Below are 27,692 nucleotides of genomic sequence, written 5' to 3' on the forward strand. Positions count from 1 at the left end.
AAACAGGCCGGCCTAGGGCAGCTAATTCGCGCGAGGGACGAGAGAAACATCCAGGCTGTAGTCACCAGCGCCGAGCACTTTGAGCACGGTGCCTCTAGCCGGCTACCTTGCTTGCTCCCCGCTCCGGGGACCGCCGAGCTCACGGCGCCCGCGGCGGCCCATGGCCACCCGCCGCCCAGCAGGGGGAGCAAGAGCGGAGCCGGCTCGGCGGGCCCCGCCTTCGCCGCGCGTCACCGGCCCTCCAGCCTGTCACTTGCGCGGCGGCCCCGCCCCCGGCGGCAGGGAGGGCGGGGCGGGCGCGAGGCCGAGGCCCCGGCGGCGCGGTGCGGGGGGAAGCGCGCGCGCGCGCGGACCCTGCGCAGGCTGGGAGCTGCCCGCCGCGCTGCCCGGGGGACGAGGCGGGGGAGCCCGGCCGGCCGGCGCTCGGTAAGTGGGGCGCGCCCGCGGTACCTTCCTCCCGCCGTCATGTCGCCGGGCCGCCTGTGGAGCGGAGCGCCGCGTCCGTCAGTCTGTCTCTCCCGCTGTGCGTGCCGCGTAGCCGGCCGGGGCGCTCTGCCGGGGGCGGCGGCCCTCGAGCCCAGGTGTCCGAGCCAGCGAGCGACTTGCTGGTTCTCTTTTGTGTCAGCCGCGCGGCTGGGCTGGGCCGGCGCAGGCCCCGCGCTCTGTCCGCCGGGCTCATTTCGGGGGCGTCGGGAGGCTGCTTGTGCAGCAGCCCCCACGGTGCAGGGGCTGCAGAGCCAGCTGTCTCAGGGATGCGGGCAGGGCTCTCTTCCCGCCCCCCCGGCCCGGAGCTGTGCGGCTTCGTTGCGGTTGGTGATTTGCGGGAGCAGCTGGTGTCTCACGCCCCTGCTGCCGCCTCTGCACCAGCAGCAGCACGGGCCGGGGGAACTGGGTGCGTGTGTCTGCTGAGCTCTCACGCGACATCCCTCTTCCCGGGGAGAAATCACCGGAGACAGGGAGACAGGTGGGTGGTCTCTGCCTGTCCCCCACTGAGCCAGAGCTCTCTGGGATCGCTGCCCGGTGTCCTCAGAATAAGGAGTACTCACTGTTAGTGCGAGAGAGATGGTTTATTGTCCTCTGCTATGTAAACTTTGTATTTATCGAGGGTTTCTATTGAAATAAAACCAGTGGTGACCAGAGTTTTACTTCCAGAGTGGTTAGCCGAGTTAGTCTGTAGCAGCAAAAACAACCAGGAGTCCTTGTGGCACCTTAGAGACTAACACATTTATTTAGGCATAAGGTTTTGTGACCTAGAACCCACTTCATCAGATGCATGGAGTGGAAAATACAGTAGCAGGTGTCTATATACAAGATCTACTACCCTCTGTGGTCTCCTCTCCAGTGCTCCTCCCCACGCACAAGGCTCAAACCAGTTGACCCTGGAGCAGTCTAAATTGCTGGTATTTGATATGTAAGGGTGGAACACAGAAGCTTTGTGTCTTCAGCTACTGAGAAACCTAAATCACTGATGGCTTCCAGCTTCTCTAAACATCTGTCTCCCTGTTTAACATGGTAACAAGATTATCTTTCAGTTTGTCATTGTTTGTGTGTGTGAGTAGAAGTTATTTTCAGGAGGCTCGCTTGCTAAAAACAATACATTAAAATGCTTTACCTGTGGCATTAATTAAAAAAAACTCTCTTAAAGCAAATTAACTCCTTCACCGCTAATGCTGTTTGTTGTATTTTGCTTAGCTTGGACCATGTGAAGGGATGTGTCTAGTTCTCATGCGCTAGCACAATGTAGCAAAATTTGACAAACCCCATAGGGAGATGTTTATGTGAACGTCAAACAAAAATGCATTTGAATTTTTTAAAATAACTTGAATATTTTTGGCCCCCCAAATTCCTGGGTCCTGGGTGTTGCATGTAGAGGGATTCTGGGGATGGATGGGAAGCTCTTTTAGACTTTGTCAGGGCTCTAAGAATCACATGAGCTGTTCTGATTTGTTACTGAAAATGAGACTGTGTTTGAGGCTGTAGTTTTAAGTTTGAGGTTTCCTGGGACTGTTATTTCGTCCAATTGAATTGAGCCCATAGATACTACACATCTTTGCTGGTCATCATCTGACACAGCCATTCACAGAACCCATTTAAACAGAAGGCTGCTTGTGCAATACTTTCAACTTTTGTACTGAAGATATTTGACTGTAAATGGCTTTGCTTGTCCTAAGCCAAATTTCTTATTGCTCCCCTTTTAATGCCAAGGTGGAAGATTAGGGCATGCAGAAGGCCTTGCTGAAAGTCTGGTGGGTAGGAAAAAAAAACATTGCAATAAGTTTTGTTGTTGCAGTCAAACCTGCCACCAAACATCTTTGGGACATATCCCTCATCAGACCTCTCAACTGGTACTTCACTGAATTCAGACCCAAATAGCATTCAGTCCAGCAGAAACCCACTGTCCACAACAACAGGAATATAGAAATTTTAAACAAATTGCATAGCATACCACTGCGTATTAACTGAATCTTGCATCCAGCTTCCCATGTTTATCCTGATTTTGTACCTGATAGGTTATGGACTTAATATTATTCTTAAAGCTTGTCTGTCACCATTTTAGCCTGAGCAAGCTTTGAAATATTTAAGTGATTGGTGTTTGAATTTCTGTTTATTATTAAAGGGGACCAAATAGCACATTTCGGATCCAGTCATCCCCAAAGTGTTAGGTCTTTAGATCTGTGGTTTTGGTTGGAAATTTACCATTTTCTTGCTGTTATTGTAGTAATTATTTTCTGACTTTTTTCTTTGTGTAAATGAGTAAAACACTTGCCAGATATGAAGGGAAGAAGAGACAGTTGTCAGACTTAAGTTGGTCCCCTGCTTAACAGCAAAGAACAAAAACAAAGCTGTACATACACGGTTTCAAATAGAGGCAGAGGAATGCATTCGTAGGAGGAATCTGCTTTCTAATTCTGTAGCAGACTAATGGAGGCGCTGGGAGTTCTCCAGGAGCAGCTGTTATTTTTACACCCTGCTTGCAAAAATATTCATCTTTTTTAAAGTGCAACTTCTGTAGAAATTTGCTTACTATCAATTCTTGTAGCTGTGATCATAATGAGCTAAGCATGCGTGAGCAGCACATCTGACTTGAGGTTTGGCTGGGCTGTTTTCTTCAGATGTTTCTTTCATTCTTCCGCTACTTTGTTCCATTGGTGCATGGATGTTCTCCTTTCACCTTCAGCCAGGTGGTGGGTGTCATGGTAGATAGATAAAATCAGTTGCGGGGATGAGCATCCTTTAAGCAGAGAGAAGTTGCAATTTTCGGTGGCTTTTTGGCCGCCTCTGAAAGGAAATGAAGTTGTTCCATGTTAAAGTTCCTTTGCACAACATTTCACCAGGTCAGTGCTCAGCTTGCTTTTCCCTCCACACCAGGTTTTAACTTGCATTCCATCCCCTGAATGTGTTTCTCTTTCAGAGTAGCTCAGATCCCGAGCAGGAATGTAGTTGATGGTCAGACCATGCCCGCTTCCCAGCGCCTTATTCCTCTACACACCATTGTCAGTTTGCTCCAGTTCCATCTTTCTGATGCTCAGACACTGTGAAACATGAAATAGTTGGGTTTTTCTGAAAGGGGAGGGAGAGACTCTTAAGTGAGAAACAGAAGTTGGTGACTAAAGTAAATGTAGAGGTTGGAAAGTTGCTGGATTGACAGCTGTGTTGATTGACTTCCTGTGTTTATACATTAGACACAATGGGAAGAAAGCTGTACTACAACCCCACCCAAGGATTTGCCTCCCACTTGTAGGGCTGCCTCCCAGGGATCTGAGAGGCGTTCAGTTTCCATGTTGATTCAATCTCTGGCCTCTCTGCTAAACTTGGTGCCAGATAAAGGTGCAGATAGTGATGGTGGCTTTTGATATGGATGCCAGTTCCCTGGGCGTTGGACAGAAACTCACCAACTCAGGACGTTCACCATTGGTCACTACGCTACATCAGATGAAGTGAGCTGTAGCTCACGAAAGCTCATGCTCAAATAAATTTGTTAGTCTCTAAGGTGCCACAGGTACTCCTTTTCTTTTTACACCTGGGTTCTAACTACTTTCCATCACAACCAAAATCTGGGTAAAATCCATGAGCTAGAGTGGAAGTTTCTGTGTCCCACTCCTTAAGCCATCCAGTCCATTCTTCCTCTCCCAGTGCAGATTTATTTTTAACATACTCTGTGAAGTGGGGAAAACAGTACACATAAGTTTAGTGGACCTTCTTAAAGTGACCATGTATCTCAGTTTTAACTGGAACAGTCCTAGTTCTTCACAAGATGTCTTGGAGTCCTAGGACCTTCTTTGAGACATCTGTTATATCCCATTTTTATCAATCAAAATGCTTGTTTTTATACTGACAAAAAGTATGCTTAGGATTCTGGAAAGCAAGGTCTAACTACAATCATAGTACTGCTGTAACTGTACCACTATAGATTAAAGAAGTTCACCCTCACGCCCCGCCCCCCCCCAGTGTGGACTTAGTTATACCAGTGTAAAGGTGCCCTACCCAGGTATAGCTTACTCCTGTAAGGAAAGCGGAATAAGCTGTACTAGTATAAGGCACATTTATACAGGTATAGTTCTGTCCACAGTAGAAGTTGTAATGGGATAACAATTTCAGTAATACTAATAATTATACTGGTATAAAACTTCAGTTTAGACCAGGCCTCCGTGCTGACACTTTTTAAACTTTCCTGGTGGATATTCTGTTATGGAAGGTCACTATGACTGCAGCTTTCCAACAGGACACTCTTTAATTGTGTGATGCTTTCAGAGTTTTTGTTAACAAAGGTAATTTATGACAGCTTATTTTGGGACCATGGCAGTGTATTTTAGAATTTTCACATCTGTTAGTATCCTCAACGACAACATTTTTTTTTTCTAAAGCAAAGTACTAATGTCATGAATAGGTAAGTGCTGTTGTGTACAAAATGCTGTTTCTTTGCAAGCAGTGTCAGCGAAATAGTGTGTGAAATTGAACTTGTAGATGTGACTTATCTCCGGGGGCTGGGGAGTGACTTTTTTTTGTTTGTCTCTGCAACAGGGTTGTGTAGTAGAGCACCTAATTAAATCTCTCACACCTCCTCCCCCTTGTCCTATGCAATACACTAGTTTAAATGATTTGTCATGAACTCCAGAAGTACATTGCACTGACGCCTCCTTTTCAACTTTGCCTCCGCCTGTTACTACTTGTCACATCCCAGTGTAGTACAATCAGTCCAGTATCCCCGTTTGTTATGCCCCCAGTGTTTCTAATGTGCTGCAGGCATTTGCACTGAAAGTGCATTACAGGCTTGTAGAAGTTGGGGGTGTGGGGGAGGGAGATGAGGCTTTTGGCTCTCAAAAGAGGGTACATTTCCGATATCTTTTCCCCTTAGGGTGGGGTGAAGGTCATTTAAAACAAAATTTGGGTAAAGGGTTTTAATTCCTCATTTTCACCACCTCCCCCACAAAACCTGGACTGCTAGTAACAGTCCCACTCAGATATTTGGCAATGCATCCAGAGCAATAGAGGAACACAGATGTTTCTGCTAAAATGCTCAGCAGTGAAATAGTTTACAATGTTAAAAACAACGAGGAGTCCAGTGGCACCTTAAAGACTAATAGATTTATTTGGGCATAAGCTTTCCTGGGTAAAAAACCCTCTTCTTCAGATGCATGGAGAAGTGGGGTTTTTTACCCACGAAAGCTTGTGCCCAAATAAATTTGTTCGTTTTTAAGATGCCACTGGACTCTTCGTTGTTGTTGTAGATACAGACTAACACGGCTACCCCTCTGATACTTTTTACGATGTTGACATTTCAGTGTATCCTCATTAGGCTTCAGAGTAACATTCCAAATGGGAACAGTTCATGGCTCATCAAACTACCAGTGCAGGCTGTTTGCAGGCCCAAGCAGATGTCATTGCATCAGATTACATCTGAGCTAGAAACACGTTTTTAAATGAGAACTGGAGCAACAGTTGTCTGTTTGTAGCTGCATAGTCATATTACTAGGGCCCTACCAAATTCACGGCCTTGAAAAATAAGTCATGGACCGTGAAATCTGGGCTACCCCTGTGAAATCTGGTCTTTTGTGTGCTTTTATCTTATACTATACAGGTTTCATGGGGGGGACCAGCGTTTCTCAAATTGGGGGTCCTGACCCAAAATGGAGTTGCGGGGGGGGGGGTCACAAAGTTATTTTAGGGGGATCACCGTATTGCCACCCTTACTTCTACCCTGCCTTCAGAGCTGTCTGGCTGGAGAGCAGCCGTTGTTGGTTGGGTGCCCAACTCTGAAGGCAGCACCACTCCAGCAGCAGCGCAGAAGTAAGGGTGGCAATACCATACCATGTTTCAGAGTAGCAGCCGTGTTAGTCTGTATTCGCAAAAAGAAAAGGAGTACTTGTGGCACCTTAGAGACTAACCAATTTATTTGAGCATAAGCTTTCGTGAGCTACAGCTCACTTCATCGGATGCTTATGCTCAAATAAATTGGTGAATCTCTTAAGGTGCCACAAGTACTCCTTTTCTTTTTGCGAATACCATGCCATGCTACCCTTACTTCTGCGCTGCTGCCTTCAGAGCTGGGTGGTTGGAGAGTGGCGGCTGCTGACTGAGGGACCAGCTCTGCAGGCAGCAGCACAGAAGTAAGGTTGGCAATACCACACCATGCCAACCATACTTCTACACTGCTGCTTACTTCTGTGTTGTCACAGATATACACACTGTCTTTCACACTCGCCTCCCAACACATACTTGTGTCAAGAAGTGACAACAATAATAGTTCTTTCAAAGTGTGTTGTTTTAGTTTTTTTTACTGGTCTATGCATTTCATAATTTTTATTTCTCTCTTACACTTACATTTAATTCTTAGAGTAGTGAGTTCTAAAATGCCTAACCTATCCTGGCTGGAGTAATTATCCCTATGGTAACTTTAAAAAAAAGATTATATCTGGTTTTTTGGTTTCTGCTGATGGCGCACATCTGCACATTACCTCGATATGGTGCACATAACAAATTCATTCCGCACATGGATGGAAAAAATTAGAGGGATCATTGACTCAGGACCCTTACTATTACAACACCATGAAATTTCAGATAGCTGAAATCATGAAATGCATGATTTAAAAAATCCTATGACCATGAAATTGATCAAAATAGACTGTGAATTTGGTAGGGCCCTACATATTAGGCATAGGGTCTGGGGAGATTTATTTTAGCAGCATAAGGCCTCGTCTACACATAGCGCCCTAACCAAAATAGTTAAACTCTGTGTGTGTGTGTATTTTTTTTTAAACTACGAGTAGAACCTCTAGTGTGGACACAATAATATTGGTATAACTGTGCTTATTCTGGTACAGTTTATTTCTCTGTACGGTAGGGGATTTGTGCCTCTTTAACTATACAGTATATATAGTTAAAGTGGTGTAGACATCTACATCGAATACATCACCAGCCGCCGACAGTACCAGGAAGTGTGAGCCGGTACGACATCGTGCATCAACTATGGGAAAGGGACTGAGAGACTTTTTCCATTGGACCATATGAACTGGAACCATAAACTCACTGAACATTAAATCTCACCAAATCCATCCTCATCATCGTATCATTATACTCCACACCTGAACATAGCCATTATATGAACAACATACCCCCATATCTCAATGTCTGTACTTTGACCCGTTAACCTTGTACCCCCGATCGGGGAGATTGCAGATTATGTATTCCTTACGCCACCCGATCCTAAACCGAATTTCGCACCCCTTGATAATCTTTACCTTATTCCCTGATAACCAGAAACTTCTGTGCTTAAACTCTGTACTGTTTTTTCTTTTTACTTCAACATCTTAATAGAATTATTAAATCTACTGCATAGAATGACTCTGCGTTTAGCCTCCAGTTTAACTTGTTTGCAGAGAAATAGCTCTGGGTAAAACAAACTGGCAGTCTGGAGTAAATACTGTGTGCATCCATTGATTAGCTTTCTTGTATGTGACTGAAAACAATCTCTGATGCAACACATTGAAAAGCTTGCAGCCTGTTTATTGTAAGAGGTGTCAGTCCACCTGAAGCAGAGGGACTTGACAAGGTGATTACAACACGTGGCTATTAAGGGAATAAAATTTCCCTAAATCCAGAGGTGATATTTTCCCAAGTCTGTAGAATGCAGAACGGGGGAGCTTTTTGTTAGCGTTTAAACACCATGGCTAACAGAATCAATGGTGGGTTTTCTTTAAACTTTTTTGTCAAAACGTCAAGGGCCCAGCATGATCCTCTGCAAATAATTTGGGCAAAAGTCATTTGCATTTTGCAACCATACTTAGATGAAGGTGTGTAACTCTATGGAAAGATCCACTGACTAGCAAGATTCTCTGCTGTAGTTAGGAGCGTCTGTATAATATCTTTCTCCTCTTGCCAGCATGATCAGAAAGATCTATCTTGCAGCTGAAATCAAGGCCAGGCTGCACGCAAAGTGAACACTGTTTTCCCCCATCTATGTAGACAAGAAGGAAAGTTGCTATAGCACTAGGAAGTTGTCAGTTGTGCAGGTACGTGATTCTCTAACACAAGTCTTGGAATTCATCTCCACTCTGCAGCATCGTATCTGTTTTTAGTTTTTAAGCAGTGTGGGTTAGGGCCTGTCTCTGACTGTAGTCTTGCTGACTGGAGCCCTGATCTTGTTTGGAGATTCTGGGTGTGTCTGTACAGGAAAAAAAACTTGGAAAATTAGTACCCACCAGTTACTGCAGACAGGACTTGGATGTTCTCCCATTGTGATATGTGAACCTGCCTTGTATAATGATGTAGACTAGGAGCTCTTTTTTTTTTAACCATCTCTTACGCTGTTGCCATCAGTTCAGCTTCCCCAATATTAGCAATGTGGTATTGCTACTGTAGACAGTGCTGCAGACAGCGGCTGATGTCCTAACCACTGGGTTGTATAACTGTATACTGTTGGAGCATGATGACATATTTAAAATGCTGACTGAGTTTATCCTGCTGAGAGCAGGAAGGCTGGCTAGGGCTCTGGCCTAGGACATGGGGAGACCTTGGGCAAGTCCCTTAGCCTCGCTGAGCCTCAGTTCCCCATATGTAAAATGGGGATAATAAAGCTTCCTTACCTCAAGGAGTGTTCTCAGGTTACATACATTAAAGATTGTGGAGTACTTTGAGATCTACTGATGAAAAGCACTACGTTAGTAATAGGTATTGTGTATTATTATTCTAGGACAGACCAAATCTAGGCCCCCAAAAAAGCCTAATGTAGCTGAAATGCAGTCTCATCCCACCATGGCTTCTAACCTTGGTCTCTTTCCTTATGGATACTTTTTTGCTCACGGCAACCATATTTCTGGTTTGGTCCTGTGGTTACAGAGTGGGAATACATTGTTGTCAGTGCTGATTTTGAGCCAGGGTGAGCTCTAAAATATTTTTTTTCCTGTCTCCTGCCCCCTCCCGCCCCCATTACTATGCAGTTTGCAACAACCGGCACCTCTGTGGGACCAGAACTTTGTGCTAACAGTATTTCCAACCCCAATGGCGCATCTTCAGTAGTGTGTTCTTCAGTCGAGTTAGCCTCAACATGAAGAAAATTCCTAATGAAGATGGAGCTCATCTTTAACTCAGCCTGCTATGGGGAGGCTGGGATTTACCTTGACCTGCTAATTGGTGTGAAAACTACAAACTGCCTTGTCTTCACTAGGAGGATTTTACTTTGTTTTAGTTAATTTGAGTTAACTAAACTCAAGTTGAAAACACACCTTTTTAGGCCGCAGTGGTCAAAAAAACAAGAGACAGAACCAAAAATAATCATGGGATTGGCTTAATAATGAGATTTTTAAAAAAAGGGGGGGGGTGCTTTTTATTTGCCTTTTGAGCCTTAAGGGGTCACTGGGGTCATCTTTCAAGATTTTTTTTCACAACCATGATGTCTAGGATCTCTTTATTTATTTATATTTTAAGTGAAAGCTGAGATTCTCACATAATGGCAGATCCAGGGACTGGGGCCTTAAGAAAAACACTAAGGCCACGTCGACAGAAGAAAATTATGTCAACCTAATTTAATTTATGGTGGCATACAGCCACCATAGTTATTAAATCACCTGTGTGCGCTCACACTTGGCTTCTTTTGTCAGTGGCGTGTGCTCACCAGCAGCACTTGTATCGATTGTATTGTCTATCTGTGGGGCTTCTGAGATGGCTCCTGAAGGCCAGTAATAGTTGACATAAGCAAAGTAGTGTCTGCACTGAAACTGCACCAACCTAATGACGTTGTCCACGACTCTATGCCGCTCAGGGAGGTGGTGTTACTAAATCAGCATAGAGAGGCACTTACATGGATGGGAGCCAAATTTAAGTGAAGATGCTTCCACAGCTAGGTTGACACAAGACCGTTTATGTCTCGCCCTTTAGTAGACCAGGTCTAAATGTTGTGAGACTTCTGATAAACTCATTATCAAAACTGGTTTAGGTGGACACTCTTTTAGTAGCAGTGGGCTGCCAAGACATTCAAGCATCCATATCCAGATTAGGTTTACAACCTATGTAAAGCTGAGTTGGCATCTGGATTGAGATTAGATGGTGTGTAACCTTGTAAACGGCTTTCATGAGATTTCAACTGCATCCCCACCTGACATGGAAAATAGGTTCCTTTACGCTTTGGAACTGACCTGGCATCAGAATTATAGAAGTGGCTTCACTAACTGAAAAGCAAATGGGTTGGGGTTTGAGAGCCAGTGTTGACCCATCTCTAACTGTTAAGGAGAGCAGAAACTGAGCAGGGCCCTTTCCTGTAGAAGCTATACAGGGCGAGGAATAGCCCTGTAGCCTTGATCACTTGCCACCTTTAGAGCAGAGCCTTCAAACTAGGCACTGATCGTGCTTTATATATGTGTTTCTCCCCCAGGCCCCAAGAGAGAGATTTCTTGTAGACTGCCCATGTCCCATGGTTGCCTTAGCTACGAACAAAACTTCCTGTAGTGTCTGTCTCTCCTGCTGGAGTTAGGAGAACTGCTAAAGTAATTGCAAAGCAACCACCTAAGTGTGATGGGGATTTGGAGTGTGCGTGGGAGGAAGCAGCGTGTTCTGACAAGGTGCAACCTTTGGAAAGTCTCTCTGAGGCCTTGTCTACGCTGTCAAGTTTCTGCGCAGCAAAGCAGCTTTCTGCGTTGTAACTCCCAAGGTGTACACGCTGCCAAGCAGTTGCAGTGCTGTTAAAAAAACTACCCTGACGAGAGGCGTACAGCTTTCTGTGCCGGGGCTACAGCGCCGCGGTGCCAGTGTAAACACTGGTGATTACAGCGCTGCGATTGGCCTCTAAGAAGTGTCCCACAATGCCTCTTCTCGCCTCTCTGGTCATCGGTTTGAACTCTACTGCCCTGCCCCCAGGTGACCAATCATGAGCCCCACCCCTTAAATTCCTTGGGAATTTTGAAAGTCCCCTTCCTGTTTGCTCGGTGACTTGTGTAGTGGTCTCAGTGCATCTTTCCAGGTGACCAGGCCTGCTCCTCGCACCAAGTGATCCCCGGCTTGGAGCAGTGCTGAGCTGCATTTGGGGAGAGGAGATTGTCCAGTCCCAGCTGTGCTCCAGCTTAGGTATTAGGATACCTACAGACAGATGTCATGATGCATGACAGAAAGGGGCCATAACCGTGACACACTGCACTGCAGGGTCAAAGTGAAGGAGCTGCAGAATGCCTACCACAAGGCGCGGGAGGCAAACCGCCACTCCGGTGCTGTGCCCACGAGCTGCCGGTTCTACAAAGGCAAAGGCAACTGTGGATACTTTGTTGGCTCGCGTGCCAGTCGAGAGTGGACCAAACCAGGAGGAGGAAATCTTGGACGAGGATGTGGAGGTGGACCCAGAGGCAGAGGATAACTCGGAGGTCAGAGGTGAATGCAGCCAGGAGCTCTTTTCTACCCCGGAGGAGGCTAGCCACTCATAGCTGTCGGAGCTTGGCAAAGTGCAAACAGGAGAGGAGGCCTCTGGTAAGTGACTTTGATTTTGGGAATCGCTGAAGCGAGTTGTTGGGGGCAGGAGGGCTGCAGAAAGCAGGTTTGTGTCTGTATGATGTGCGTATCACCACATGCCTAGTCTGAGCAGCGGAGTAGGCTGTTGATTGACTCCCTCACTTCACGGGAATCTGCCTCAGAGATCGCCACAAAACTTTCATGTTGATACTGGGCAGTTCGCTGCCTCAGGTTCTTTCGCAGAGCTGCTTTGTTTTTTGCCCCATTAAGGGTAAATTTCCCATGTCACTCTGCCGTCACGGAGGAGGAAGGGAAAGGTTACCATTGCTGTACACAGGCGAGCCCCATAGGACCAAGGCGGAAGCTGCAGTCTTCGAGAAGACCCTCCCTTGGTTCCCTGCTCACCCTCAGCAGTGAGAGATCTTCCATAATGAACACAGCCTGTGGAAAATGTGGGGACAGTAATGATTATAAGCCTCCCCACCCACTACAGTGCTGGCTCTCCCCAAGAGTCACATGCCCAGACTACAATACGGTTCTGGGACACTGATTACCCCTACCCCTGTGGTTACTTGCTATTTTGGGGGTCTTGTGCCTCATGGGGTCAGCCAGTTAGTGACAGGTATGTGAATAGTGGCTGTGTTTTAAATTGGTGGTCTGTGTGTTGCAAACAATAGTGCTTCTGTAAAATGTTGCATTTTGGCTTCACAGATGTGGCCTGGGGTGCCCAGCCTCCCTCTTTGTTGTTTCTGGCTGAACGGCTGTGCAGAATTAGTAAGAGGCCACGAAGAACTAAAGAGGACTTCCTTTGTGATGTCACGATGGACTCTGTGGCCGAAAAACAAGAATTGAAGGAGTGGTGGGACAGCAAGAAGAAGGACCAAAAGGAGAACGCAGTGTGCCAGAACGAAGCCATGGAGCGGCTCTTAAACATTATGGATTGCCAAGCAGACACGCTCCAGGTGCTACTAGCACTGCAAACCGAGCAGTTCCGCACCTGCCCTCCCCTGCAGCCGCTGTCACAACTCTTTCCCATACATCCCCCAGACACTGCCAACACTCTTATCAACCTCCTGGCTCCAGTCTGTACCCCCTGCATTCCACTCCTGCCCCATCGCAGTCCAGCCCTGTGGACTCCCGGTAGCCACTGCACTCAACACCCATCCCTCTGCAGTTAAGCCCTCCTGAAGTACAGTACCCGCTTCACTGTACTCCAAAGGACAAGGCTGCATATGATACCTGGACATACACAAATCTTTAACTATCCAGGGACCCCACCTCTTCCTGGGACCTTCCCTTCCCCCATCCTCCACAGTGCTGATGGGTTTTGGTTTTTTGTGTGTCTCTTTCTCTCCTCTGGTGGTTGTTTTTTAATAAAATAATGGTTTTGGTTTGAAAGCAATCTTTATTCCATTAATTGAAAGCAAACAGAACCCTGCAAAGCAACAGGCACTTTTCTTAAAACTTCACAGTGCCTTGTCTGCACCAATCACAATCACCTCCTAGCATTACAAGCACTGCACTCCCAAGCATAGCAACAAATATTAGTGACTTTCAGCTTCAAATTGCTGCCTCAAGGCATCCCTGATCCTTATGGCCTCACACTGCGCCCCTCTAATAGCCCTGGTCTCTGGCTGTTCAATTTCAGCCTCCAGGCGCTGAGCCTCAGCGGTTCGCTCTTCCCTGCACAAATATTATGAAGTGTACAGCACAAGGCTATAAGCATAGAAATATTGTCATCAGCCAGGTCCAGCTTCCCATATAAGCAGCGCCATCAGGCCTTTAAATTGCCAAAAGCACAGTCAACAGTCATTCTGCAGTTGCTCAGCCTGTTGTTGAACCACTCTTTGCTGCTGTCAAGATGCCCCGTGTATGGCTTATGAAGCCATGGCATTAAGGGGTAAGCAGGGTCTCCCAGGATTACAGTGGGCATTTCAACTTCCCCTACAGTGATCTTCTGGTCCAGGAAGAAAGTTCCTGCTTGCAGCTTCTGAACAGGCCAGTGTTCCAAAGCATGAGTGCGTCGTGCACCTTTCCGGACCAGCCTGTGTCAATGCCTGTGAAATGCCCCCGGTGATCCACAAGCACCTGGAGAACCATTGAGAAATACCCCTTGCGATTAATGTACTCAGTGGCTAGGTGGTCTGGTGCCAGAATTGGAATATTCATGCCATCTGTTGTCCCTCCGCAGTTAGGGAAGCCCATTTGTGCAAAGCCATCCACAGTATCATGCACATTGCCCAGAGTCATGGTCTTTCGGAGCAGAATGCGGTTAATGGCCCTGCACACTTCTGTCAACACAAGTCCAATGGTCGACTTTCCCACTCTGAACTGGTTAGCGACCGATCAGTAGCAATCTGGAGTAGCCAGCTTCCACAGTGCAATCACCATGTGCTTCTCCAACGACAGAGCAGCTCTCGTTCTCGTGTCCTTGCACCGTAGGGCTGGGACGAGCTCATCACGTAGTCCCAGAACGTGGCTTTCCTCATGCGAAAGTTCTGCAGCCACCGCTCATCATCCCAAACGTGCATCGCGATGTGATCCCACCACTTAGTGCTTGTTTCCCAAGCCCAAAAGCAGCGTTCCACTGTGGTCAGCACCTCAAATGCCACACGCAGTCTCGTGTCATAGCTACTACGTGTGGCGAGATCAATGTCAAGCTCCTCTTGCCTTTATAGTTTAAGGAATAACCCCACTGCCACTCGTGACGTGTTAGTGAGAGCGAGCAGCATATTGGTCAGCAGTGCGGGATCCATTCCTGCAGACCGAAGAGGCAGAGCACGCAGTACACAAAGCTATTGAAAGATGGTGCCAAATGCGGACAGAAGCACAGGGATTGCTGGGATGCGAAGCAATGCATCCTGGGGCATTGGGACAGGAGCCAGGATGCCCTGCGACCCCCTCCGCCTTCCCACAGCTCTTAGCGGCAGAAGAGGAAGAAGTGCTCTGTGGAATAGCTGCCCAGAGTGCAACGTTCCGAATACCGCTGCAAGTGTGAACACGCTATTGTGCAGGCAGCTGACAGTGTGAACACACAACAGCGGTTTCCCTTCAGCGCTCTTTGAGCGGCGCTGTAACTGCCAGCGATATAACTCTGCCACTGTAGGCGTACCCTAAGTTTCATTCCTCCCTTCTCCTTCCTGCTTTGCGTAAATGCACGCTCCCTAGCATGGTTGGAGTTAACAGGAGGGATGTCCAAAGCATACTATTGTGCATCTCAATAATGTTGTTTAATCAGATTTACCAATGACTTAAGTACATTTGCAAAGCAACAAGGGAACTCCTACAATGGAACTTGGGTACTGTGTATGTCACAAGTGAATGCTTCAATAGGCCATTATACACACCAGTGAAATTAGCCGGTTAGTGAGGCAGGTCAGTATTTTTTTTTCCCTTGCCCCCCGGAAGGGTGAAACTGAGGAACACCATGGTTGACTTGCCTGAGATCACACAGCAAATCAACAGCAGAGCTAGAAATAGCTCCTAATTCCCAGTCTCAAGCTCTAATACTGTACTAAACTCACGAGTTGTACGGTGCAGAGCCAGTTATGGCATGGCAAAGTGCCCTCCTTTGCTTTCTTTCTGTGTGCATGCTTAGCTACCAGACACGCTGTCTCTGCAGCACAACCGTCTGTAGCAGGGGAGGGGAGGCTGCATGCAGTTTTCAGATCGCTACCTGCGCATCACTCGGTTTTGCAATGTTCTCGTAACCATCACTTTAATACAATTACAACCTGCCCCATCTGCTTCTTAGCCATTAATTTTAGTGAGCAGGGTGAATGCCAAGGCTTTTATTAATAATAGAAGCCAATAAAAATGCTGCTTTCTTGCTCCTCCAGTGACTGCCCGGTCCCCCAGAGATTCAAGAAAAATCCTTCATCTTCAGGATTTGCCCTCAAGTCATGGGTGTTAGGAGGCCCATGATTTGGGGGGGGGTGTTTTCCTCAAACAGGGTCTTTGTTTAAATTCGGTGGGGGCCTCAGACTAGAAAAATCTAAGCTACAGGCATAAAAACGCAGCAGTGCATAACAATTTTCACTGGATTTATTCTTTCTCTCCCCCCCGCCCGTTCCTGCCCAATGCCAAAAAGAAATATTTTTATTTTGTTCACGTCGAGCCAGCATCAGATTAAAGCCTCCATCTCTGGAGTTTCTGAGATAATCTGATCAGGGAGGTTTTTGTACTGAACTGGTTTTTAATTCTAGCTTTCCTGAAAGATGTTTAAAGACAAGTGAAATCTAGTGCAAATAAAAATCACTCTCTCTTTATTCAGAGAAACACTGTCATTTTAGGTTTCAGAGTAACAGCCGTGTTAGTCTGTATTCGCAAAAAGAAAAGGAGTACTTGTGGCACCTTAGAGACTAACCAATTTATTTGAGCATAAGCTTTCGTGAGCTACAGCTCACTTCATTGGATGCATACTGTGGAAAGTGTAGAAGATCTTTTTATATACACACAAAGCATGAGAGTGGGGTGGGAGGAGGTATTTTTTCATGCTTTGTGTGTATATAAAAAGATTTTCTACACTTTCCACAGTATGCATCCGATGAAGTGAGCTGTAGCTCACGAAAGCTTATGCTCAAATAAATTGGTTAGTCTCTAAGGTGCCATAAGTACTCCTTTTCTTTTTACTGTCATTTTAGTGCTTGTTCTTTAAATTGGTTGTATTTAAGTGTTAAGTGCAAAATGTTGATAGGGAATGTTTCGGAGAATTGAATTGAATTGTATCTGACACTTTAAAAGCAGAAAGGCACTGAGATCACGGGGGCTAACTAATACTGGAAAGTTCGTAGTGACTAAAGTCAGTGCAGTGAGTTTGGTGGGTCTTAGTCCAGTACTCTGGAGATGTGGCCACAACACACGTGGTCTCACACAACCACAGTGAGCCAGAGAAAGCAAATCTGTCTCTCCATATGGGAAGTGTTTATACTGAGGAAGTGGTACTTCTGCCTTGAGGATAAAATGGAGGCTTAACAAACTAGCAGTCTGGAAACCAGCATTAAGTTCAAACCCCAGTCATTATTGAGAGGAGAGATGATAAAAAGAACTAACCTATAGAGTGAGTTATAGAGGTCTCACTAGTTAGTGTCCCAGCTGTGGTCATGAATGTGCCTGACCTCTTTGCCTTGTTTCACCCACTCAAGTGATTCCAAGCAAACCATTAATGGTTTCTCATGTCTCTTTCTTTCTTCCTTTTAGATCAATCATGATGCTTTGGTCCACACGCCCTGAAGAAGACTCTGCTACCAAAGTCTTTATTTCCAGCTAAATATACCTGGCTGTAACAGCTGCCATGGAAACGTGCTGTACAGAGGATGCCGTTGGAACCAGCTCTCCATCTGTCATCTGCAGGCAAGTTGAGGGAGGAGACCAGAAGCAGGAGGAGAGCAGAGTAGGTGACCGGCTGCCTGAATGGAGCGATGCTTCTGTCGCGGCTGTGGAGCAGGCACCCCCTGGCAAGCTGAAGAAAACTGCCTTCAAGCTCTTTGGGGGGAAGAGGAGCATATGCACCCTGCCAAGCTTCTTTGGAGGAAAAAATAAAGGCCAAGGGAAGGGAGCCTCCAAAAAGGGTCTCAGTAAAAGTAAGACGCACGATGGGATCAGCGACGTTGGGTATGAGGATGGGAAAGGGAGGTTGCAGTTGGACAGCCCCTTGAATGGAGGGATGGACTCGCATCCTCGCCAGCTGCCAAGCTCTCAGAGCGCTCACTTGGCAACAGATGCCAGCATGAAATTTGAGTTTGGCAGGCAGGAGAGCTCTCCCCTGGGGAGTGCCGAGGGCTTTGAGAAAAAGCCCAATGGAGACAAATCGTTGTCCTTCCCTAGACCCAAAAAAGGGCTGAAGGGGCTTTTCAACAGCATCCGGCGCCACAGAAAGAACAAAGCTGCTGAGTCTGAGAAAGTGGAGTGGGCCGCTGATTGCGGGGATGGAGAGCAAGCCAAGAAAACTCAAGGGGCGGGGGCTGAAACGCAGCGAGCCTCTGAGGAGGAGAGTCCAGGAGGCACCCCTTTCCCCGCATCATGCACAGGGAGCTTGGATGGTAATTGCTCACTGAACACAACGACCAACCTTGGAGAAAACACCGACTGGCTCGTGGCTGCTCAAAGTAGCTCGGAAGGAGATGCAGCAATGGTGCCTGTGGGCAAAGACAATATTCTAGATGTGAAATTGGACGCAGAGACTATTGTCTGTGCCAGCTCACCCTGTGGTGGCCTCCCTGAAGCACACCATCCTGACTACCCAGACAATGACCCCCCTTCAGTACACTCTGGAGACCAGCTCAGCTTGATCTTTGGAGATGTTACTTCCCTTAAAAGTTTTGATTCCCTCACTGGGTGTGGAGACATAATTGCTGAGCCAGACATCGACAGTATTGCTGAGAGCACGATTTCCATGGAGCGCAGTAGAGATGCTGCCAAGAGAAGCTCATGCCTTGTCACTTACCAGGGAGGAGGGGAGGAGATGGCCACGCCGGAGGAGATAGAGGAGTACCTCCAGCAGCTGTGGGAGGGCACCACCGAGGTGGACAGCCGCTACGAAACCAAGCTGCCTCAGCCCATAAACAGTCCCAAGCTGCTGGGAGTGAATAGCAAGCTGGAGACTTGCGGCTTGCATGAGGAGGTGGCCCATCTGTACGCTGGAGGTGTGATGGATGATGTAGAGCTCTTAACGCCGCCCAGTGACCAGCAAGAATCTGCTCCCAATAGCGATGAGGGTTATTATGACTCTACCACACCGGGGCCAGAGGATGAACTTGGGGAAATCAAGAAGGACCGTCTCCCAAGAGACAGTTACAGTGGTGATGCACTTTATGAGTTTTATGAGCCCGATGACACCCTGATGAGCCCCTCTCTCGGGGACGAATCCTTATTTGAGAGCAAAGCATCTCATCCAGAGATCTTCAGCCATTTCTTAGACTTTGCTGTCCCTGCCGAAAAGAACCTTATTCAGATGATGGGGCAGAGCAGTGGAGTGATGGAGACTGAGGAAGAGAGGCTGTCTGCTATTCAGAAACAGCTGCTGTATTGGGAGCTTCAGAGGGAACCAGTTGCAAAACAGCTGGACGTCCCCAGCAAAGAGAAATGTCCCAGAGACAAGCAATACATTGAATGTAATACTAGAGCAGCCAAATTGATTGGCAAAAATCAGAGTTGCCTTGGAAGTGAGCAAGTTGCTTCTCCAGTTTTGAGCAGAAATGTAGATGCTGGGATTTCAGTGTCCGGACTGGAAAATCCTGAGTGGAGGGACTTTCAAGGGACACTGTGTCCAGAAAAGTATTACAATGGCCAAAAAGCCCAAGGAAGTTGCCTTATTCAGCTCATGAAAAACAACTCTGTGTTTGATTCTGATTTGGATCATGCAGTGTTTGGGGAACTACGTAGCTTAGTCCCAGCCAAAACTGTGACTGTGACCTATCCCAGCTACAGAACACATGACCCCGATAGCTGTTTGCAAAATGAACACCACAGCAGAATGGAAAACTGCCTCAGGGAACCCCAGACAGAAAGTGAATGTGAACCCGAGCAGGCTGTTAACTTCTCTCAGGCGCTGGTTGAGTTCACTAGCAGCGGCACTCTCTTCTCCAGCCTCTCTGAAAGCCTTGGTAGCTCTGATTCAGGTTCTTCCTTCACTCAGAACCTTTCTGTCCTTCCAACCATGGTCACTTTTGACATAGTGGATGTGGAGCAGGAAGGCGAGGGAGAATGTGAGCAGCATCTGGAGATGAACGCTGACGAGGACATTGCTGCATCCTTTGAGGCCTTTGATGACAGCTACGTGCAAAAGGAGTCCTTTGCCGAATGTGATGAACGAATGTTCCTGGGGTATCCCCAAGACTCTTTCCAGAGCTGTAACTGGGGTGTTGGCAGCCTTCCCCGTCATTTGCGCCTGCATGGCTTGAACCCCTCCCTGCCAGCACCGCTCTCTATCAACAGAAGAAGCAGGTCACTTGACACAGAGAGCTTGGAGTTGGAGCTTGCAGATATGCCTCTCTCCAAGAATGGCCTTAAGCCTTGTCAGCTCTGGTCTAAATGGGACAGTGGCAAGAAGGACTCGGTCCCCAGGGTGAGCAGAAGCAAGGAGAGCATTCAGCTGTCTCCTTCCGAAGGAGGAGAAGCTGATGGGGTACTTACCTGGCCAGGGTTGCAGCATGTGGAGTACAAAGCCGAGCTTTCCTCAGGGGGAGAGAAACCGTGGAGCTGTACTCTGACTGCAAGGGCTGCCGTCGTCAAAGGCAGCTGGGATACATCTGAGCAGTCAGAAGTGGATTCCCCTTACATGTCCCTTGGATGGAGCAATGCCAGGGAGACTCCGGACAGGATGCCCCAGGATACTGGGGCCAGTAATCTAATGCTTCAGACGCCTAGACATGTGGTCAGACCATCCAATGTACCTCTGCAGACTGATACAAGAGAGGCCCAAGAGGTGTCTAGCTCCTACAGGTATCCTAGAGAAAATATGGCCAAAAAACTGGCTTGCGTGCTATCTTTGGGAGAAAAAGGGGCTGACTTACCTCAGAGCTTCGCTTTCACGCAGTCCCCTGATAAATCAGCAAAGTGCAAACTTGCTGGCATTACACAAGGAACGTTCCAGTTTCACGATGGCACTGAGACCTTAAAACCCTCAGATTGCTTTGCTGAACGTTATGGAAGCTCCAGTACAGACCTGCTGAAAGGGGGACTCGTACATGGGAACACGCTGCCCGTTAGCTGTCAAAGCACTACAGTGAATGTAATGGTAGCCAAATAGCTAATACTGGAGGGGTGAGGGGGGGCAGCCAAGGGTTAACTTTCAGGGAGGGGTGGGGTGGCGGGAGAGGGAAGATATACTTCAGTGTGTGGTTTTCATTTAGAATTGGTCCAACAAAGATTAACTCTTCTTTCTTGCAGTTGCAGCTGGGTGCAGTATGTAGTCATTCACAATGCTGCTGATGTTCTGCACTGCTGTGGGTGCTCTGTTGTGGTTTTGTGTAGGCCACCTCCTAGCGTAGACTAATGCTTGAGGCACCAGTGTTTGTCAGTGTGAACCACCACTCTGTTGACTATAATAAACTGTGCAGAGTGAGTATCAATACATAGTGCAGTTGCTGTTGGAATAAAATCTCCTGGAAATAGACTCCCTGTTCAGGCTAGTTTTCTGCTGATCTATTTAAAGGAACACCATTAACTGCCAAAAATCATAACTCTGAATGTTTTTAACACAAAATGGCTGTAGCTGTACCATAAGAGGGATGATAGATAAATATCTTCCCAGTGTGTTTGATTTGTGAATTTGGCAACACTTGATACATACTCAGATTTGTGGTTTCACGTGTGTGGTCATTTCCCCCCATTTATGTGGAACTTTCATACCGTGACATGGGAAAAAACAGGAAAAAGTGGATGTAAAACTACAGATTGGCAGGGGACTTGAGACAGGTGCAGTACCTGAAACTATTTAACAATTAGAGCAATATTCAAAAGGAATGAAAGCTTTTTGTTACTATTTACTTCCTGTGAAGCTTCTTTTTGACAAATTTTGGAATGTTTTCTCCACTTTCTCTCATCACCGCACCTTCCCACTGGAGAAGTGAGAGAAAGTATGGCATGTGCATATCATGTTTCTCCCCACCAAAGCAAAAATCATTCAAAAAGGGAAACATTTCAAACCAAACCAAGAACTTTCCTGTAGGTTTTCATTTTGGTCAAAAAGATGTTTTCCGTTGTGTGTAGCAGTGGGAAGGGAGCTTTCTAACCAGCTCTGTTTTTAATTCACTTTATTTACACCCCCTCTCCAAAAAAAAAAAAAAAAAAAAAAAAAAGCAACCTGCATGTTGATGGTGTCCCTTTAAGAATAGAATGTCAACAATACCCTTATTTCTTTGGAGTGATCAAACTTCATGGTATATCATGTTCAGATGAAATATTTTTCTTATGTGCTTTGCCCCAGCTCCCTAAGACATGGGACATGATTAATATCTTTTATGTAAGCTAAATTGGATCACACCTGTAGCTGTTAAGTTGCAGATGTTGATACTTTTCTTCAAAAGGAAGTTTTGTGTTTTGGATTTTTATTTTCTTTGCATAAATTCATACGAGGAAAGTATTCTGTTAATTGGAATACAGGATGTAATGCAGCCTAAATTAGGCTTCACAATTTCTCTTTCTCCCATCTGGAGGAAACAACAGCTGGACATAGTGCCACCCTTTTGCTCCCACACCTTGCAGGGGAGATGGAGGAAGTAGCAAGCTGCGGAGATGCACTTTACTCTTGAGAGAGGGCTGTTTGCATTGACAAAGCTCTTGAAAGCACCTGTTTCGGGCTATTGGAGCAGAGCACATGTCTTCACCCAGGGAAACTCCTTTGTCCTTGTCAGTCTTAAATACATGATTTCAGTCTCTTATATAGATCTTTTCCTCTTAACTGGGTCTTGCTGAGTCTCTCCATGCCTCAGTCAAGGTTTATATTCTTGGACTTAATCTGGTTCCTGGTGGACTACAGTGCACTAAAAAAATTGCCCTTTCCTGGTTTTTTTTTTTTTTTTTTGTTTGTGATGCAGAGACTTTCTCAATGGTTTAAAAATAAAATTGCAAAATTTTAAACTAGAAATATCAGGTCCTCCTCTTTCTGCCTCATTTTGGCAAAATCTGTGGAAGATCTAAACAGTGATGTCCCACATGTATCTTTTTCTCACATACTCTCCCCAGCTAATACTGATTCTGAAATGTGCATAAATTCCAGTCATATCAGATAACCAGGCTACAACTCTTATCCCATAACCCAATTACAAATATGTTTCCAATTTGTAGTGTAGACTGGAGCTTAATGGTTTTGTATACCCAGGCTGAAAGTCCCATCTATAATACACTTTTGGAGTCATGTTCCGAAGTGGATTAGCAAACATCTGAATTGTAACCAGGTTTCTCCACTGTCACTGTATTTACAGTGTTGCCAAGGTATGAAATGCTGATGCCTCCAGCAAAGAAAGAGAAGCGGGGCTCTGATACTTCAGTGGAAAAGAGAATATAAGATGCTGTCTTTATACATTCACATAGAGCAGCAAAGGGCAAAAACATGCTTGCTTTTTGTTTGGCAATTCACTTTAAAAAAAAAAAAAAGGAACTCAAGATCAAGGACATCCATTTCTGGATTAACTCTCCTTTCCTCAGTATTATTGCATTGGTAACACTGTGCGAATGTTACCACGTAGGGCACGTTGTGCTACATTCTTCTCCCTTGCAATCATGCAACCCTCTAGAGGGGTGTAGGAAGGATTGCATAGAACAAATTCTGCTCTTAGTTACAGTGAAACCCCGCCATCAGTATTTGAGAGTTTATTCATCATTGCACTGAATTTCTGGTCTTGGTGTGTCAGTCTGACTTAATCCTATGAAAAGCCTAAGAGATAGCGGACAAAGGGAGCCCTGTTGGCTTCAAACTCACTGGCAGAACCTCCTTTCCTGATTCAGGAATAAATCCCTATTTAGCATGAGCTTAAGTCCCTTTGACTTCAGTGGGGCATAAGTATATGTTTAAGTACTGTCCTAAATGAAGGTCTAGGTGCACTAATCATCAGAATCTCTACTAGGACTTACTAGATCTGGCTGAGTCCAGATCCCAACTTCGTAACTCAGATCTGTTTCTACCTACTGCCATTCAGAAACAAAACGTTTCCAGCGTGATCCAAGACATTACTCCACAGAAAAGTATTTGTAACATTCACTCTTTCTCTTGCTCTGAGCAAGTCTCTTACGCTAAATTTTTGTTTTTGTTCTGAGTATGTCACCAAAGACCTCTTGTGGGTGTGGATTTTTGTTTTGTGCTTTTTGTTTTTAAATGGTGCAGCCTTTGCCAAAGTTTTGGTGAAGCATAAATGTGACAGTGCTAAAAAGAATGTTCACTTACGAATGCATGTCTCTAATAATAAGCATTTTGGCTGTAGGTACGTGATGGGAAGACCTATTGTAAACTGTTTCTATAAACTAATGTGAAGGCAATACAGCTAGGACTTGATAATCTGACTTTATACCAAAGGTTTTTCTTCCATTTTTTTCATAAATTCTTAATTTGATTTGAACTCCAACAGAGAAAATTGATAAAATTATATATTTCTAAGGCATTTTAGTGCTAATTTGCTGGGTTATTGGAGTATTCTGCCCCATTAAGAAATAAGAATTTTCAATATTCTAATTAAATTTTTAAAATACAACTGGGAAGGGGACATAATACTATGAGGTTTAATCTAGAATGCTCCTAAAACTCCTGTCTGTTGAGGGGAAAATAGGACCAGTCCTCCATGGTGATAAAACTTCTGGTAGAAATAATCTTTTAAAAAAATTGGATTATAACTTTTAAATTTAAAAAAGCTGATGGTTTGAAATGACAAAAAGTAACTTCTTAAGTGCTTATTAATAAAACCAAAAGTTTCAGAAGCTCACTTCAAGTTCCAGCTTATTTTGAGCTTTGTGGTAGGGAAAGGAATTAAATTGACAATGGAATTGCAAGTTCTTACTTCAGCAGAGATCTCGGGGAACCCACTACAACTTCTCCAGTCACGTGTCACTAATTTCATTCAGCTCCAGAGCATATGGTATGGGTAAGGTCACTGGTCTTTCTCCTGCCCCGTTATTTTAAGGGGAGCCTTCCTAACCTCATGTTAGAAACACCAGCTGTTTCAATTACAAACCTTATTTCTCTCCCCCCTCCCACCCAGTGGCCCCCCAAAAATAGATATTTACAAAAATGGGGCAGATTAAGGATGGAGAGTTATCCTTAACTTCTAATTTCCTAGCTTGTCAGTTGATTACTAAGCATGCATAGTAGCTGCTTTTAAAAAAAAGTTAAACACCTGTGTCATTTTTAAAAAAAAACCCAAAACTATTGGGATTGACCAAAGGAATGATACACCCTCTGCTGGTTTTGGGGCACTCTGACACCACAAAAAGCTTTTCTTGGTTGTGGGGATTTTGGGGAGGTGTGGGGTTTGGCTCTTTCACCCTGCTTGACTTACAGCATTTTTAAATAAAATTGCAATTAAGGTCCATGGCCAAAATCTTCCAACCTGGGTTCTTCCTGTTAGGCACCTAACTAAGGATGGTCTGACTTCTCAGTGCTCATCATATTACAGGATCAAGCAATCATCTCTTTACCTGGTGGAAGTTAGGCATCCAAATTGGAAAATTTTAGCCTAGGTATTCAATGAAAGTGGTGTCTGAGTCCATAATTAACTGTCAGGAGCAGCCAATTGTCCTGCCAATGCATTAAAAACAGCAGGACTTCAGTACACATGGTATTTGCACAAAATGTCTTGCGCTTACATGGTTAACTGTGGCTATTGCACATGCAGTCTAAACCACTGACATTCAGGTCAGACTACCAAGTAATTCTGTATTGCATTTGGGATTTTTTTTTATACATATGAGAGAGGTCAATTTTATCTATTTTTGTATAGTTTTACATTTTATATTCATAGGGGAAATTTTATGGACTCTTCTTTTACTCGTGCATCACGATGCCGTGGTGTGGCTTACAGTGCTGACGAAGAAAAGGCAATCGCTGCTGCCACCACCTGTGTGATGAAGAAACCATCTCGCTTCTCTGCTACATGCTGAGGGCTAATTCTGAAGCTCGGAAGCCGCCCCCCTTCCTGCCATCCACACGTTCCGTGGACACTACTTAGATCTTCTGACACCAGAATGTCTCATCTGTCAAGTGCTGTTTTTAGCTTTGTTTTTAATTCCAGTCTGTGGACTGTCTCTGTCTCCTCTCTGAAAGAATCACTGACTGTCTTTTAAAGCTAGAAAACAATGGTGGGGGTTTTGTGGGGGTTTTTTAATGTTTTTGACTTTATCAAAAATGGCCACTGCTGGATACCTAAATAAGCTCTGGAAGGGAGTTCTGTACTTTTAAGGACCTGCCCATCTGGGAGGGGAGATGGTGGGGCCAGTGAAGCTGTCAGGAAAACGAAGACAAAGCTACTGTTCTGTGGCTGACAACAGTGTGGGCTGGGCTGGGGCTGAACGTTCATCCTGAAGAGTGGGTGTCCTGGCTCTTAGCCAAGTCTGCAGTAGTAGTGCTGTTTGTTCTCTGCAGCCTTCTTCCCTCCAGCCGGGAGGCAGAGAACAGGGGTGTGCTCACAGTTAGGTTTCCTCAAAGGGGAAGAGGCTGTCACTGTTGGGCCAGGCAGTGAAGGAGGCAACTGCATCCCCCTGGCCCTGTTCCTCCTGCTGGGCTGAGCAATGGGTGCTGCCCCCCCACTAATTCTAACCCATCCGCAGGAGTGACATCCCCTGCTCCCTGCTTCCTTACAGTGCGTGGAGCATTACCTGTTCCCAGCATGATACAGAACTGCTCCTCCACTGGGCCTCCAGCCAGAATGGGACTAGTCAACTGCCACACCCTAGCTCCTGGCTCTTCCTAACTCTCCTGCCTCCTCAGCACCACCACCAACTTCATTCCTCAGCAATCACCAGAACCCTGGCTGCTTCTCAGCATTGTCCAGGGAAATCTTTACAACCCGTGGCAACTATGACGCTAATTTTAAGAGCCCTATTGTTTACCTAGTGGCTGGTCATGGTTTAAAGGAACATTGTGAGTAAGCAAAGTTCTGAAATTTCATTGTTAATGTGCTTGGGATTTTTTTTTTAGACTTCAAAGTTTGATTTCCTCTTCCCCCACCTTGCAGGATTTGCAACCCAAGCACAGTGGCATGGAGTATGAGGCCCAGAAAGTGAAATGAGCTAGGAGCAGGGAGTGAATAGTCAAAATTTATGTTCACTGCTGAGCAAAAAGCAAATGAAGTGGTGGAAAGTTAAATTATTAACACTGAACGTAGAGTTTTGTTTTAAATTTGAAAGTGATGGCAATGCAGGTGGAGATACTTGGCTGTGCATGGGGTTTGTGTCTTTAATTAAATGACTCTTAACCTGACAGTGTTCCTCTTCATTATTGTGTGTGTGGGTTTTGTTTTTGTTTTATGAGTTTTGCTTCTGTTACTGAAATGCAAATTGGGTGGAGGGCTGCGCTGCTAACATTCCTGGGGCATTTTGACCCACACTTGCTTTTAACATTCCCTGATTCCCCCTGCCCTGCCTTAATTCTGAAGGTATTCAATCTTATGCAGTTATTTGTAGTGTCTGCTAAGCTGTATTTAGGCAGTGCAGCTCACTTTTCCCTGCAGATCTGTGTTATTCTAGAAGTTAGAAAGGGAAAAGACCCATTCAGTTATCCACCCCATCTTCCTGCCACTATCGGATAGTTCACTGCGATGCATTCTCTATAGAGTCCTTGTCCTTAGACATTCCATTGAGATGGAAAATTGCTTGTTCCTCCTTCTCTGCGGTCCCCACCACTCCTATTTTGTCACTCTATTGGCAAGCAAACAAAACAAATGGATAAGATTATGTTTGGGCAAAGAGGATAATTGAGGGATAGAGGGAGGCACATGTCAGTTGTAAAGAAACCAACCTTTTTGAAACTTCCATCAGTTCTGCTTAAGGCACTAGAGAATCTCCCCTTCATGCATGTGGCAGAAGTAAGTCACCTGTTTCCACATATAACTTCAGAACATTACAGACTGGAACCCTTATATGTTCTGCACAGCTTGAGCCAAGGGAAGGCATCTGGCATCTCCCCTACCCCTTTCTTGATAGCCAATTGTTTCATGTTTTCTTTTTTGTCCTTGACACGACTAGTTATTAAACTTTTAAATGTATTTACTGTGTTTTAAAATGAATGTTTCTTTCACTGAATTCTAATGAATAAACTTCAGGTTTTTAGAGGA

The 27,692-nt window shown here is 45.6% G+C and overlaps 1 protein-coding gene and 1 long non-coding RNA gene across 4 annotated transcripts in view; one reads left to right on the forward strand and one right to left on the reverse strand.

The window, feature by feature from the left end:
• LOC142073228 (uncharacterized) overlaps positions 1-920 on the reverse strand; it is a 44,432-nt gene extending 43,512 nt beyond the window's left edge. Inside the window, exon 1 of the long non-coding RNA XR_012669995.1 lies at positions 451-920. This is a non-coding gene — a long non-coding RNA (uncharacterized LOC142073228). The remainder of the gene's footprint in view (positions 1-450) is intronic.
• On the forward strand, positions 319-27,692 carry AMER1 (APC membrane recruitment protein 1). Of its 3 annotated transcripts, XM_048864767.2 has the most exons (5): positions 342-426; positions 11,632-11,949; positions 12,643-12,893; positions 17,131-20,662; positions 25,383-27,692. In XM_048864767.2, exons 4-5 carry the CDS (start codon positions 17,225-17,227, stop codon positions 25,446-25,448), a joined length of 3,504 nt encoding a protein of 1,167 aa, XP_048720724.2. In that variant the 5' UTR covers positions 342-426; positions 11,632-11,949; positions 12,643-12,893; positions 17,131-17,224; the 3' UTR covers positions 25,449-27,692. The 3 variants fall into 3 exon arrangements, with proteins under 3 accessions (XP_048720722.2, XP_048720725.2, XP_048720724.2); XM_048864765.2 differs by lacking the exons at positions 11,632-11,949; positions 12,643-12,893 and having other exon boundaries at positions 319-426; XM_048864768.2 differs by lacking the exons at positions 11,632-11,949; positions 12,643-12,893 and having other exon boundaries at positions 319-426; positions 17,131-20,373.

This window comes from Caretta caretta, chromosome 9 (genome assembly GCF_965140235.1).
Source record: "Caretta caretta isolate rCarCar2 chromosome 9, rCarCar1.hap1, whole genome shotgun sequence".
NCBI classification, from domain to species: domain Eukaryota; kingdom Metazoa; phylum Chordata; order Testudines; family Cheloniidae; genus Caretta; species Caretta caretta.

What these genes read in the sequence shown, in the direction of transcription:
- AMER1 (XM_048864765.2), top strand. Translation starts at nt 17,225, where the DNA reads ATGGAAACGTGCTGTACAGAGGATGCCGTTGGAACCAGCTCTCCATCT. An exon ending in GTCAAAGCACTACAGTGAAT is followed by an intron (nt 20,663 to 25,382) that starts GTAATGGTAGCC and finishes TTATATTCATAG; the next exon opens with GGGAAATTTTATGGACTCTT.